Source organism: Metopolophium dirhodum, chromosome 3 (assembly GCF_019925205.1).
Source record: "Metopolophium dirhodum isolate CAU chromosome 3, ASM1992520v1, whole genome shotgun sequence".
Classification (NCBI taxonomy): Eukaryota; Metazoa; Arthropoda; class Insecta; order Hemiptera; family Aphididae; genus Metopolophium; species Metopolophium dirhodum.
The window spans coordinates 19,156,488-19,172,032 of NC_083562.1; the positions used below are offsets into that span (position 1 = coordinate 19,156,488).

At 27.9% G+C, this 15,545-nt stretch overlaps 3 protein-coding genes across 3 annotated transcripts; 2 read left to right on the forward strand and 1 right to left on the reverse strand.

Moving 5' to 3' along the window:
• Positions 1 to 6,748: 6,748 nt before the first annotated feature.
• On the forward strand, positions 6,749 to 8,623 carry LOC132940996 (tetratricopeptide repeat protein 1). Its single transcript, XM_061008842.1, has 5 exons — positions 6,749 to 6,976; positions 7,066 to 7,330; positions 7,863 to 8,036; positions 8,107 to 8,289; positions 8,348 to 8,623. Exons 2-5 carry the CDS (start codon positions 7,088 to 7,090, stop codon positions 8,516 to 8,518), a joined length of 771 nt encoding a protein of 256 aa, XP_060864825.1. The 5' UTR covers positions 6,749 to 6,976; positions 7,066 to 7,087; the 3' UTR covers positions 8,519 to 8,623.
• On the reverse strand, positions 8,608 to 12,262 carry LOC132940997 (golgin subfamily A member 7). Its single transcript, XM_061008843.1, has 4 exons — positions 11,764 to 12,262; positions 11,546 to 11,698; positions 11,368 to 11,469; positions 8,608 to 8,986 (listed from the first exon to the last, which is right to left on the reverse strand). The coding sequence occupies exons 1-4, from the start codon at positions 11,911 to 11,913 to the stop codon at positions 8,942 to 8,944; spliced, it is 450 nt and encodes a 149-aa protein (XP_060864826.1). The 5' UTR covers positions 11,914 to 12,262; the 3' UTR covers positions 8,608 to 8,941.
• Positions 12,263 to 12,416: 154 nt separating this feature from the next.
• Positions 12,417 to 15,180, forward strand: LOC132940995 (RING finger protein 37). The gene is made up of 2 exons (XM_061008841.1): positions 12,417 to 12,728; positions 12,795 to 15,180. The coding sequence occupies exons 1-2, from the start codon at positions 12,726 to 12,728 to the stop codon at positions 13,890 to 13,892; spliced, it is 1,101 nt and encodes a 366-aa protein (XP_060864824.1). The 5' UTR covers positions 12,417 to 12,725; the 3' UTR covers positions 13,893 to 15,180.
• The last annotated feature ends 365 nt before the right edge of the window (positions 15,181 to 15,545 follow it).

Here is a 15,545-nt window from a genome sequence, read left to right on the forward strand (position 1 = left end):
ACAGATATGACGACACAAAACACTACAAAAAAATATAAAGTTCTCAAAATCTCAAATACATAATTTAGATGATAGTTCCTTTAAATGGCTTTAATTTAATTATACATCGATAATTGCATGTCAAAAGCTATTACTTATATAATTAAATTATTTTAATTTTGTTTTTTTTTATACATACAGGTAGGTGTTAAGTGCCTATAAAATGTATAGGTTTTCGTTTTAAAAATGGATTTACTCTCATTGTACAAAATTTATCAATATTAAAAACAATAATTCATGGCCTTTTATACTATAATAGTATAATGTATATAACTTAATAAGTGTTTGTATAATAGGTATACAACTAGTAACTAAAATATTATACCTACAAGTTATATTATATTATATATAATTATAAATATATTATATAATAATAATATTATACAGATCAACAAATCAAACCCTGGTAAGCAATGGATAAATTGCATTTGAGGTGAGTTTAATTTTAGCAGTTACACATTTTTTAAATCTTAATCACTCTGCGTAGATAAATAATACATTTTTAATATGTTTATATTTAATCATTAATTACATTTAATCCACTTAGATATTTTAGAAGATAGTTTATTTTCAATTATTTCATTGGCCAAGCACTTTTATTCTCTAGAATACTAAAAATTGTAGAGTCAGACACTTAGATAAGGCTCAATAACGACCCAATTCAATTTACATTTTAGTCACGTATTCGTGTAATTGATCGTTTACGTTTACTAATGGACATCATCAAATATGCTCGGAATCCTAATCTGCAAATAAGTGTGTATAATAATATGTCGTATACAATCCCTCGAAAGGTCGAAATAATGGAATCTAAAAAGCATTGGCACTAATTATACATTTTCTTATGGATATTAAATATATTAAGTACCTAGGTATACACATTTAAACATTATAAAATCGATTAATTGTATTATATGATGACACCAATACTTTGCATATAATTTGTATTAATCCAACACATTTTATGATTTAAAGTATAAATAATTCACAAGTGAAATCAGAGACGCTGTGACAAGAACATTCACTTGTATAAAATATGTTAATGATGATATAATATAAAATGTTATAATTTCCAGAGCCAAAAACCGCAAACAAAATATATTAATAATGGTCTCAGTACATAAATTATAAATTTATTACGCGAGCCACGCAAAATTCCTTTGCGTGCTGTAACCTGCCGACCTTTGAACTCGAAAGTAAGTTCGATGCATAGTACCTAGATTATAGCTTTAAATACCTAACAAACCAATGGCATGCCCAGGATTTTTAAATTGTGAGTTGGGTGTTCAAAGAAGGCCCGGGTTAACACTATTGTAATCCCTAGACGGCTAGACATCAGGAAAATGCCCAAAAAGGCATCAGGAAAGAATAGGTCCTATATACAATATACTATTATAATAAGCTACTATTAGATAATACAAACAAAGCTAGGCAACTTAACGATTTTTTTTAACTCGTTAAGTTACGTTATTTTTAAATAATAAAGTTTAGTTGAGTTAAAAGTTACTCGTATTTTTTGCATTAACTCGTTAAGTTAAAAGTCAACTTTGAAAAAATAGTAACTTAACTTCGTAAATGTTAAAGTTCGCTAATTTACAAAAATAAAAAAATCCAGACACATATAATATCATAGTTAATTAGATAGTTTGTCTTTACGCTCAAGAAAATTACTGGGGAAATTTAAAATGATAGATCAAAGTAAAAACCTCATTCAAAAATGTGTATTATCCTATCTGGACGAAAATTAACTAAATTAACTTAATTTAGATACTTTTGAAATAAAATTTACTTGAAGTTAACACATTAATCTTGAAAAAAAAGTAATGAGTTAATTAACTTAACGTTTTAACTCAAATTTAACTTTAAACTCGTTAATGCCCAGCCTTGAATACAAAATACCTTGCACTCAACATAACTTTGTTATAGTAATAATATGATATTATTAATAACAATAGGTACCTAGTCATAATATCATGGTTAATGTTTATAACCAAGGGCCGGAATTATATTCTTTTGCATATTTTTTTTGAGTCCATGCAGTTAGACGGGGGATCGAAATCTTTACAAAAAATGAACAGTTGAGTTAATGGCAAAAGTTTTTTTGCATATTTGGGAATATTTCAAGATAAAAGAATATTTCGTATAATAAAGAATATTAGAGAATATATTGATTAATTTTTATAGATGTTCGATATTTTATGTTGCAGTGGCGTAAATAATATAAATTAGACATATAAAAACATTTTAACTGACCTACAGATACCAGACACAAGAGCACATGGAACAAAATATAGTTTTTCAATTAGTTAGTTTTTCTTAGTTAAAAATTTAAAATAATTGAATATTAAATATTATTATTAATAATAATTTATTCAAACTTTTCTTAACATGTAGTTTTTTTTATTATGTACCTATTTATATCAGGTTTTTGTGTTATTTGCTTAATTATTTTGCATATTTTGTATCTATTTATATCAGCTTTTTTGTATTATTTGTTTAATTATTTTTAGTTCATGAGAATATTTTAATAAAAAAATATATTTTGCATATTGTATTATGATTTTTAAAGAATATTGGAAGAATATTTTCAACTTTTTAAGAAAATATTAGCATTTTATTTTGACTATTTTAAAATAAAATAATTCTGGCACCTATTTATAACTATATTAACTAAATATTAATAGGTGCATACATGCATCTATTAAATTAACTACAGGCAACGAATGCGATTTAATAAATAATAACTATGTATCATGAATTATGGATGTAAGGATATTGAATGATAAGTATGATAACGACGTACAATATAAAATGGTATATATATTATTTATTGCATTATTTTCTTGGTCAGATTGAGGGGAGAGGGGGTTAACCCCTATCCTGGGCATGCCACTGTAACAAACTATCAAGCAATATTATTACACAGGAAACAATGTTAGTCTGTAAATTTTTTTTTATTATATTTCTGTACCAATGGCAAATAATTTGCAACCCTATATTATACAAACAATAAAATTATTCGATCTGTGAGCCAAAACGAAATGCATACGAAAGGATTAAAAACATAGAAGCTTAAAATACCATCAGAGTCTCGAGGAATCTATTGATATCGGTTCAGTAGTTTCTGAATTTTAACGTTAGTAAAATATTAATTTCACATTTATATACAATATACCTGTAATATACATGAATATACAAATATATTTATGTTGAGCGGTGTTAAAACCGTTTTGTTCAGTAAAATAGTAGCCACGTTCCCCATCCCAAAAAAAATTCTATCAAACCTCCCCCTCTATACTAAACCTTCGTCGTGTCCGTTTTCTTTTGTCATTTTCATTTCTCCATATTTTATTTTATAATATGTATATACTTTTTTTTTATTGTAATGTTCAGAAACAAAATGTTGTTGACATGTGTGTTTTCATGTGGTCAATTCGTGGCATTTCTTTTATCCGCAAGTTACGCATAAATATTTTAGTATTGTAAATTCTAAAATATATACGTGTACGTGATAGCAAAGCAAAAAAAAATATTAACCCCTTTTTTTCAATTGTGGTTTTTATTTTCATATCATTTTAAATTATTGTAAAACAAAAGAATAACTAACGCAGAGGTATAAAATAAAGTAATTTAAAATTGGCTAATATTTGGAAAATGTTTCATCATTTAAAAACCTTATAATTGTATGATTTCAATTGTAGACATACCTACAATGCTTTATGCTTATATGTTTCACAAAAAAAAACCTTCAATGTTTTATACTGTAGTTACTGCAATAAAATGTTTTTTTATTCATAAATCATAGGTAATGTTATACGCATTAATCTACTATTTCGTAACACAATAAGTCAATAATTACTTACATGGATTTTAGTATTTTAGCAGACAATTTGTTTCAATCTATGACTTTTTAAAAGGTTTCTGTTTGGACTGTTTGAAGATGTTATCTAGTTTCTACTAATATGGTTACTATATGGTCTATATGGTAGGTCAGAAATATAAATATTCACGTACCTAAACGGAAATAACTTAACGTATGATCATTGATTATATGGAAATTGGTATTATGCAAATATATTTTTGTACGCAGATTAATTGGTATCCAGCCCCCACAAATGTTTTTCTCAATACGACGCATCCATCGCAACCGCTCAAATGGTTTACAATGCTACAGGCTACAATTAATGTTAATATGTACTTATTAGATATTTTTATTATTCTGGTAGTAATTATAATTATAGAAATATATTGTCATCCGGTAAAATAGATTTTACATAAAATTCATTGAATAGTATAAGGAATAAGAACTATGTTCAATGATAAGACTGCGAATATTTTTTTAAGGGGCAATGAATTACTTATAGATGCAACCAAGTACCAACAATCTTATTTCGTATTCTATAACTATGAGAATAGTTAGATACCTTAGTAAGACCACCTAACTGCAAATATTTAAAACATAATATTGTATTATTATACAGATTTTTTTTTGTTCATTAAAAAAATCGCAGTGATGCAATAACACCCACTGGCCCCTCTCTGCGGGCGCCCCTGTTAAGAGAGTAGCTTGAAATACGCCCAAAACTATACCAATTGCTATATAGTATATTATCGAATCCACCTGCCCATCTCGGTTGAATTAGTTCACAAAGCTAGGTATACCGATGTCGATTTTCCCGTGAACTGAGGTATACTAAAACCAATGTTTCAAAATTTTAAGTTTATTCAATTTTTCCCGGGCGAAGTCGGGTTAAAGTGAGTATAACCGTTAATTGCTATTCGTTATACACCTAGTTGTAAAATGAAAATTAAATAAAAAATCATATTTAGCAGAGTTGTCTAGCGACAAAAGTGTTCGGCCATTGCGGATGGTTGAAAATGATGTGTAATAACTAATAAGGTGGGTAGATAGCACTGCTATTATCGTTTTATGTACCGGGTCGCAATCATATACATATAAATAAATATTAATATGTCTATGGTCGCAATTAATACAACAAGTCAACTGCCAAGTACAAGTACCCAAATAATATAAAATTGTATATTATTATAATAATATTACCGGATTATCCAAAATATCCCGAGAGCAATTTTTAAGAAAAATGTAATACAATAATCTATTTAACTTTATTTATGCTATTTACAAATGATTCTATTGTAGTACCTATAATTGTGTATACAGATCATGTCATCGTGATATAATCATTAATCATAATACAAATTACAAATATTAATATTACCTTTACCTTCGAATTTTTATTTTAATATTAGAAAAACTCGTACCTGTCACCTAATGTAAATTTTGAATATACTGACCATTTATACGTTTATATATTAATATTAATTCAAAGATAGATCTCAGAATACAGTACGTAAGTAGTTAATTCTGTAACCAAAAAGTCTAAAAAATATACATAAACCCAGTTATTTCATAGTAATTTTAAGATAAAATTTAAACGAAATTACATAAAACGGTTTTAGTAATTTTTTTGTAATTAATAATATTGATTCAACTTACCGGCTACCATATTAATAATAACTAATAAGTAATATTGTAATAACAATATAAATATTATATTATAAAATATCCAAGGCTGGCAAACCGTTTACGCTCCATAGACCTTATAAGGTAGGTACCTTAAATTGGTAAACAAATGACATAAAAAAACAAAAAAAAACTTGTTGGCAAACATAGTTCATTAAAATTGCCAAAATCAGTATTATTATTGTAATTATTTATTACCAATTATAATCGTAATTAATTAATTACTTTAAATTTTTTTCTCCACTGCTACTTATTTTACAATAGCATACATTTTGATAATTTATTAGGTGGCTATGAGGTAGTGGAAGTTGACCAGGGGCGTAATTAGGGGAGGGGGATTATGGGGATAGATCCCCTCCCAAAACTTTTTTTTTACTGCTAACATTTTGATGAAAGTATTGTTAATGAATTACATTCATGTTAGCTAAAAACGTATAATCCCCCCCTGCCTTCAAAAAATGTCAGACCGATCACATGGTCCCCTAAAATACAAGCCCAGGTATAAATAACCCAGACCAATAACAACAGCTTTAGTAAAGTGACTGTAATCAATTAATTGTGAATATAATAATTATTATTACAATAATAAATAGTACTTACCACTAAATAAAATGTTGTGTTTGTAAACGTCCAAAACCAAAAAAGATGATGAAGAGGAATGAATTTCAACTTCTAAATTCAACTTTGCATGCGATACCTACCATTATAGGGAATCTATGGTTCAAACTTCAAGTTTATACCACTACGAGAAGAGCACCAAAAAAACATTGCATTTTTTTCATTACACATTTTTTCAAACCCCTATACTTAAGACATATTAATGTCAACTGCCATTACCTTAGCCACCTAATATAGAATCCAAATTTATGCTGTTGTAAAAAAAGTAGCTTGAAGAAAAAAAATTTAAAGTAATTAATTACCTAATTACGATTATAATATATAGTAAATAATCACAATGATAATACTGATTTTGGTGATTTTAATACATTTTAATAAATTTATAATATTATATATTTGCCAACAAGTTTTATCTTCAATCGTGCCGGGTAGCTTGTAGCGGCCCGAGCAACCAGAGGGCGCTGTGCGCGTGCGCTCGTGCTTTATCTATAAACCTTCCGTGGATATATAGATAATAATTAATAAAAGATTATTATCCATATCTGTATAATGAATGTGTAAATCACAATCACAAATCTATATTGTGTACTATGTTATGATATAATATTATAAATTAAAAAATATTATAAATTATACCATATTATTAATGATTTGTGTTTTCTGTGCTTAATTTTCATTTAAACAAATATCATTAAATTTAAACAAACACGCTTTCCGAGTTACTAACATTAAACAGGATAATTATTTTACACTTTATTGAGACATTGACATTTGGTAAGAACTAAAAATACTATAGTATTGAATACTGATATAAATTAATGTAGGTAATTTCACTTATATTTGAAATGCTGTCAATTGTGTAGACATTTTTAGAAATTTGGACTGATGTCTTCTGATAGTAAAAAGGGAATTCCCTCCAACGAAGAACTCATAGAAGAACTCACTAAGAACTTGGAAAGTTCAGCTATTAAAACAGATTTTTCTGGTGGTGATGTATCTCATCACAGTGAATCGGATTCAGAGGTTGATACTAACGTAAATGAAGAAAATGAAATCAGAGATGAAGATTACATTGATGACACACTGTTAAAGGAAAGAGATGATAAATTACCAGAAGATAAAAAACGGGTTAGTATAAGTATTTATATAATACTACTTAAGAAGACGTGATGCCCGCATGTGTTGTCTCCGTCTTACACGTGCGTAACATAGCAAATTCTACACTCAGCAGAACAAGTGCAGCTCCGTTAATTTAAAAATTAGAGTGAATTTACCTCTAATAAAATCAAAAAGTATGATTATTTAGGCAACCTTATGGGTTTTTATTATATTTTTATTTTAATAAAAAGCCCATGAGGTTGCCTAGATAATAATCTTACCTTCAGATTCTATAAGAGGTTAATTCACTCTAATTGTTAAACTAACGGAGCTACACGTGTTCTGCTGAACGTAAAATTTGCTGTTACGCACTTGTAAGACGGAGACAACACATGAGGGTATCACTTCCTCTTAAAATATATATAATATTACTATAGATTGTAAGTCCCTAAGATAATTGTGTACCAGTTATCTTATACAAAACTAATAAAATAAAAAATTTCTCTTATTATTTTTCTATTTTAAAAATTAAAAAGTTACCTAATTATGTGAATGATTTTAGGAGTTATTGCAAGAAGCTCTTAGTTTAAAAAATGAAGGTAACATCAAATTTAAGAATCAAGAACACGAAGAAGCTTCTAAAATATACACAGATGCATTACGTACTTGTCCATTAATTTTCCCAAATTACAGGGCTATATTTTTTGCAAATCGAGCTGCAGCCAAATCTAACATTGTATGTTATAGCATTTTCCTTGTAGGTACTCTCATTTAATACTACATGATATTATTTATTTCATCTACAGAATATAGAAAGTGCTATACAAGATTGTACTCGTGCTATTGAGTTAGATCCTGATTATTTAAAGGCATATATTAGACGTTCTAAATTGTTTGAACGCAATGACAAGCTTGATGAAGCATTAGATGATCTAAAAAAAGTCCTTGAAATTGATCGAAATTATGCTGAAGTGGCATACAATGCTAGAGTAAGTAAAAATTATTCATTATTAATATTTTAATTACTTTTTTTATATATGTATTTAGGTGTTACAAGAAAAAATAAATGAGCGTAATGAAAAATTAAAAACTGAAATGATGGCTAAACTTAAAGATTTGGGCAATATGGTATTAAAGCCATTTGGTTTATCTACCCAAAACTTCCAACTTAACCAAGATCCAAACACTGGTGGATACTCAGTTAATTTCAAACAATAATTCAAATACATATTTTGTTACAACTTATCAATTCTCATTAGTTTGTACATACAAAGTTAATTATAAGTATATTATAAATAAAAACTAACTGGTGATAAAAACATATTTATTTGATCAACTTTTTATTGTTTAAAAATAAGGTTTTTTTAATAATAAAATAAAAAGTTAAGTAAATGCAAAATTAGGTATGGTAAGTCAAACAAAACCACACAACAACAAAAAAAAACTAATACTAACATAACAATAGTTTTCTTCCACAGACCATAAGAATGCAAGATTCAAAATATTTAAATGAAAAACCATTGTAAGATTGACATTTTGTTTGTATGACTATTAATTGTAATAGTATTTGTATTACACTCAACAAGTATTTTTAGCCAATTTTCACATGAAGAATTCTTCCGTCGAAACGGATAATGTGAGTCATGTTCTGGCCACTATAGGTTGATCTAGCATAGTGATTTCAATCTGTTAATAAAGAGTTAAGGTAAAGTAAATTGTTTTGATGTGAAGTGCTGGAGGCGAATGCATATAAGTTATGATATACTAAGAAAAACAAAATGTGTATAATTTTCCATTTGTTCTTAATTCATTTAAATTTAAAATATATAACCCTTCAATACAAAACATACGCCATCCATACATAAAATATATGTATTTACCAAGATGATGAATAGATCTAGGATTTCGATGTATTTTGCATTGTTTTCCAAAGTTGGTTAAGCGATACTCATTTATAACATGTGAAGATACATGTATTTTTAAGTTTTTATTTTGCATTTTTTGACAATTTTCAGTTTGAAGATTACTTTTTTTTTGTTTTTAAAAGTAGAGGGCATTTAACACTAAAATATGGTTATTTTAAATTGTAATTCAAGATTTTTACTTTAGACTGTATCTTTGTAGTGTACTAAAAAGATTTTTATCTAATTGAAAATTATTAATCGTCGTTTTTTTAACTGATACGCATGATGCAAAAAATGATATTACAAGTGGTAACGGAAAATTAAAAGAGAAAAATAATTTTTTCGGATTAAAAATCTACATGAAAGTCCCGTAAAACTTTCAAAACAAATTGACGTTAGTGTATATTACGTCATTAGTTGCATCGCAGTCTTTTCAGCCATGTTATATTTTTCAATAATAAAAAACATTTCATACATTTTTATTCATTTTATCAAAACAAATAATTATTTTATAAAAATTTTACAGTTTATATATTATAGTTATAAAAAATTACTTCCTTATACATCAAATGGCTAACATTTTAAAAAATAAGAGGAATGTACGAATTATATGGGCAATTGAAATTATAAAAAAATCCATGGCAGCCAAGTTGTTACATTTATTTAGAATATTATTGATTATTATAGTATTTTTTATGATACTTGTAAAATATATATTGAGTATCCATAATTTAAATGTAAAATGTATATGTTTTATTCAAGATGTAAAAAAGTGCGGTCATTTTGACCATAGCACGATAAACGTAGGGTTAAAATAAAAATGTAAGTTTATAATTTTGAATTGTTAGGGAATTTATTTAGGCTTTTTAAAGCATTACATTTCCTAATAATGAAATTAATTGGTTTACTTAAATGTTGGCACCCCTAACTAACTCTATTTCCTGAATCATTTGTATAAATAATAAATTACAAAACTATATTATATGAAGAAGAAAAAACACAATACCATCAATATCCCGGTTTCAATAATTTATGAGTCAATAAAACAATTTTGACTCACTGTTTAACAAAGATTAAGATGATAAAAAAATTATAAATTACATTTTCAGGGAGCACAGTAGTATAAATATTAGTTATTAATAGAGATAGGATGTTGATTTGTTTTCCTCTGATCCTATATAATCCTATCTTAGCTAAGTATTTGTTTCATGCTTCCTTGATTCAGAATATACTAATTTTATTTTACATTTTTTGACTCTGTTCCATCTAAGAGTGAACCACTCGGCTGACCAAAACACGTTTTTTCCGCGCATCCCTACCACAATCTGGTCATTGGTAAGAGTGTTAAAACAGGTGCCGGACAACCGATGACAGCTGGCAATGACTATCCGCCAATCAGAATGCATAGACATTGCATGGGAGGGTCAGGCACTGGCAGCTCAGTCTGCGTGTTCGAAAGTGGTTCACTTTTAGATGGAACAGTGTATAGCTATAAATACATGTTTGTTTTTTTTTATATTTTTTAAGGCTGGGCATTGATGAGTTAAAGTTATGTTAGGTTAGGTTAGGTTAATATACATAAACATTATTATTATACATTTTTATTTTATTTTGACTTTAATTTAACTAGTTACTTTTGGATTTTCATAAACTTAACTATTAACTTACTAAATTTCTTTTTTAATTAACGTCAAATTAACAAATTAATTTTTCATTTTAAGAAGTAAGTTAAGTTAATTAATTTTTAATTTAGTAACATTTCATTCAATATCGTTGTCAAAAAATATTCACTATGAATTGATTTAAGTTGTATATTTTTCCTACCTAACTTAGTAAGGTAACTATATGTTTTAACTTTTAACTTAACTGAGTTAACCAAAAATTAAATTAACTTTTAACTTTTTGATACTGATGCGTATTAATTTAGTTAAAAAAAAGAATCATTAACTTGCCCAGCATTGCATTTTTTTTCATATAACTATATTTTTTTTGTTTTAAATGTATTAATTTTTCAAATTATTGACACCTAAGAAAATTTTTCAGATCATTTTTATATTTTTTAGGGAATCAAAGCATTTTTTGGTACTTTTTAAGGTCATTGACATCCTATCTCTAGTTATTAATTAACAGTTGCATAATAATAAAAAACATTATAAAGGATACAATTCTTAACCCTCGTTCAGCAGGATTGGTAAGCAGCAAACCTCTTGGTAAATAGACCATTTCATTCTGTTCAACTATAAATTTTCCAACTTTGCGTAAACACTAAAAATGTATTTGAACAATCATTTAATAATAATATTGCAATACCTACATAGAAAATTATTTATTATTTATTTACTTTTTCATAATGCGTATCTGCACACAAAAACATTGTATACACAGTGAAACATGCAAAACAGCCTTCACAGTATGTCTTACATGATGCCTTTTCAGCTTCGGCAAAATATGTATTCAACTGATTGATTGTATATTCAAAAACTGTTCGCTCAATCTACAATCAAACAATATTCATTAGTTTATAATTTAATATAATCAAGCTTTCAATAATATTCTTACTTTGTTTTCAAGTCCTTGTGGGAAACTTGTCATAAATTTTACAGTTGTGCCGTCCGAATAGTCTCGTTGAACAAATACCTTAGCATATTGAGGCCCTTGTGTCTGACTGGCTGTATTTCCTTGAGAGGACCTTATAGTTGGTGGGGACATAATGTATGGACTATATTATGACTGCAAAGTAATGCTTTCAGTCTACTTGACAAATGTGAACTGGTTATTATTATTCACTGACTAGTGATTTAAAAGTGAAAAAAACTAACAATATTATGGCAAGTTATGCACTTGATTTGTATACCTTATTGTAACAAGACAATATAATGTAATCTATTTTAGGTTTTCACAGATTAAAATATACAAATAATATTTAAAAAATAAATAGGTAGAAATGCAGAATATCAATTGATGTTCTTAAAAATAAATTATCGGATATTTAGAATTTGGATCAACCACTAACTGCTTACTGCATAGACAATAATATTAGCTGTACCTACTACAACTGCTACTACAGTACTACCTATGTCCTACATTAAAGTTATTACTATCTAAAATTTGAGAAAGATGTACACTGATAAGTGATAACACTAACAATACAGATTAATGCTGACAATAAATAATAATAATAAGTGATAACAAATTAAAAAATAAGCACTCAAAGTAAGTTGGAGAGAACTAGAGAAGCATAAATTATAGGATAGGACCAAATAGTAAATACTACTACTACTAATTATCTATAGTATTTATAGTAGTAGGTACCTATTTTAATTCATGGTGAATGTGAGATGCGATCTTAGACTGTCGAACTCGGTCGATACATGAAAATTCAAAATGCCTGTTGCAATAAAATAAATTACAAAACGTTGTTTCTTAAATTCAACACACTTAATCAATTTTCCATGAAGTAAACCAGCAACTATACCTCGCTCATAGGTAGAAAACTTTGAGACCTACAAAGTTAAATCAATATGGTGAGTGATTGGTGACATTAATATAATATTATTATGAGTACGTTTCACAGGTTTATTAATTTGCAGCTAATGAACGCGTGTGATCCGATTTTCAATGCTAGTATACAATTGGATGGCAGTTGTATTTCAAGAGAAGACTATTCCGTAGAAAATCTTATATCGCCAGATGCGGGGTTACGAAAAAGAGGATTTCTATGCGAGACTTTTATTCGACCACCCGTGAGTTTAACATTCAGTTTCCCGTTCGCGTTTGACATTAAGTACGTAGTGATCGGCACGCGGGTGGGTGGTCAAAAGTCCTCAGGATTTCAGATATTAGCTGGACGCAGTGACAATGTACAAAAGATCTGTTCTATGATAACCGAAAAAGAGGCAATATTGTTTCATGATAATAGTACGGATTTATCAACCTATGGTAACGATTACGATAAATGCTGTTTTAATATATCGGCAAGTAGAAATATCAGATCAGCAGAGAAGTTATCTGTGCGTATTTTCAAAACAGCAAATTCCATTCCAGCAATAAGCAAGTTGGAAATTTGGGGAAAGATATCATGTGGTGTACCAAAAGAAATCCATCAATCAATAACTCGTAATTGGGAAGATAGTAAAAGACCAAAACAGATACAAAAAAAAATTCACAACTCACAACCGATCACAAAAATTAATTCTGACGTTTTTGTTATGTGTGATGACTTTTTAGATTCAATTACTTATGAAGTAATGACATGTCCTATGGTTTTTCCTAGTGGAAAATATGTCGACAGAACAACAGTAGAAAAGTGCATTGAACATGATACCATGTATGGACGTACACCTTGTGACCCTTTTACTGGAATACCATTTACAGATAAACTAAAGCCGATGCCTGTGCCTGAATTAAAAGGTCGAATTGATTCGTTTTTAATAAAACACGCAGACGATGAAAATGTTAAGTGTATACCACGTGCAGTGGGTAAACACAGTTTTAGTTTTTACAAAGAACGACAGACTAAAAAACTCAAAGTACAATGTAGTACATGTAATGAAAACTGTAATTTGTATAATTTACCTTGTAAACACCTGCAATGTAGAAATTGCCTAAAGACTGAGAGAACTAAATGCAATGTTTGTCACAGTAACTTTAATCGGAGTCAAATAGAAAAATATCATGAAAACCATTAATACAAACAAGATTTTGTTACAACATTGATTACAACTATGGTTTTCTGATCATTCCTTCAAAGACATTTACTACTTCATTAATTATAACTAATATAGTTAAAATAATTAATTATTATAACTATGTGGTTAATAATAGCAATGACCACTAGTGAAAGGCAACGGCTGTTCATCTATTATTTTAGTTTTTAATTTACCATTTTTTTAAAGTACATACATTATGTGTTGGTTTTATCGATCTGACACTGTTGCATAAATATTGCTTTGTACCTATTGTATTGCAAAATAAATGTGAATTATGTAAAAAAAAATCCTTTAAAAGTATTAATTTAAACTAAAAAAAATGTTTAGTCACAGTAATAAAAAAGTTAGGCTGTAATATTTATACACATATTATTTAAATGTATTAACTGTTTTTATTATGAATATGGCCGTGAAAAATAATTAAAATCATTGCCTTAACATGTTAAACACTGATGTCAATACATTGTTGACACAAGTAAACAGGCATCCATGGTCAGTGTTAACATGATTTGACATGAGTAAACTGGCGCTCGTGGCCGGTATTTACATGTTGATATACAGTAGCCTGTTTTGTATCAACTTTTTATCAGGCAAAAATAGTAGAACAAATTTGAAATTTGTTTCTTTCATTCATTACCATGCTGACTATTTCATTAAATATACCAATTTTACAATTGGCAACTGCAGGTCAAATCACGGTAGCCGTGTAAAATTAACGTCGGCATTGAATGGTTTAAGAAAATATATACGTTGAATCTTGATTGTAAAACATTTTTGTCTATGCTTACTGCAACTGTATATTACCGAAGGGGCGAAGCATCTTGTTCATTGGAGTAATACCACACTGATGTCTGCTTACATCAACCCTAAAAATATTGACCAAAAGGATGTATTGCCAAAGCGAGTTATTTGGAAAGTTTCAAGCTATAAACTATATTATCTTGAGCAAATAAATTTCAAGTATACTATACAATCCTAGTAGAGGTTTGGTTACTTGTCTACTGGCTATAACATCCAATAACTTTGCAATGCTGCTAATACATTCTAAATTAAACATCAACCTAGAAATATAGGTACTTATGAGTTTTTTACTGCTGTCTGCCATTCATTCACACAGAGGATCAAGTTGCAGTAGTATTCACCTTTAGTACCAAGTTTATTCTGAATATGAGAATACTAAATAGTATTTGTATGAATAATTTAATATAATTATGTATTTCTACTCTTAAATTGTTTATTAATAAATACCTATATTACTATATAAGTACATTATGTGTTAACTCATTTAGTTAATTCTCCCAGGGGTCACAACAATATATGACTTAAATATTGTACATGATAGTCTCATATAATAAAACCAGGATGATCTAAAATTTAAAACTCTTATATCCCTGACGGCCAGGGGGTGTTTTGAATGTTCAAACACCCCAATCCCTCACACAATTGTTGTGTTTATGCAAAAAATATATTATGTACTATACAATTTAAATTTGTACAAATTATTTATGTCATCATATGAATTTATTTCATATTTGGTATTATTAATATGAAAATTGATGACTACAATGGAGTCCTAAACCAAAACTTTTCAGAAGAATAAAAAATAAAAAATATGTAGATATAATAAATATT

What these genes read in the sequence shown, in the direction of transcription:
- LOC132940997 (XM_061008843.1), bottom strand. Translation starts at nt 11,913, where the DNA reads ATGTCCCCACCAACTATAAGGTCCTCTCAAGGAAATACAGCCAGTCAG. An exon ending in CACAAGGACTTGAAAACAAA is followed by an intron (nt 11,699 to 11,763) that starts GTAAGAATATTA and finishes GTTTGATTGTAG; the next exon opens with ATTGAGCGAACAGTTTTTGA. An exon ending in CAGATACGCATTATGAAAAA is followed by an intron (nt 11,470 to 11,545) that starts GTAAATAAATAA and finishes ATACATTTTTAG; the next exon opens with TGTTTACGCAAAGTTGGAAA.
- LOC132940996 (XM_061008842.1), top strand. Translation starts at nt 7,088, where the DNA reads ATGTCTTCTGATAGTAAAAAGGGAATTCCCTCCAACGAAGAACTCATA. An exon ending in TACCAGAAGATAAAAAACGG is followed by an intron (nt 7,331 to 7,862) that starts GTTAGTATAAGT and finishes GAATGATTTTAG; the next exon opens with GAGTTATTGCAAGAAGCTCT. An exon ending in AAGTGGCATACAATGCTAGA is followed by an intron (nt 8,290 to 8,347) that starts GTAAGTAAAAAT and finishes ATATGTATTTAG; the next exon opens with GTGTTACAAGAAAAAATAAA.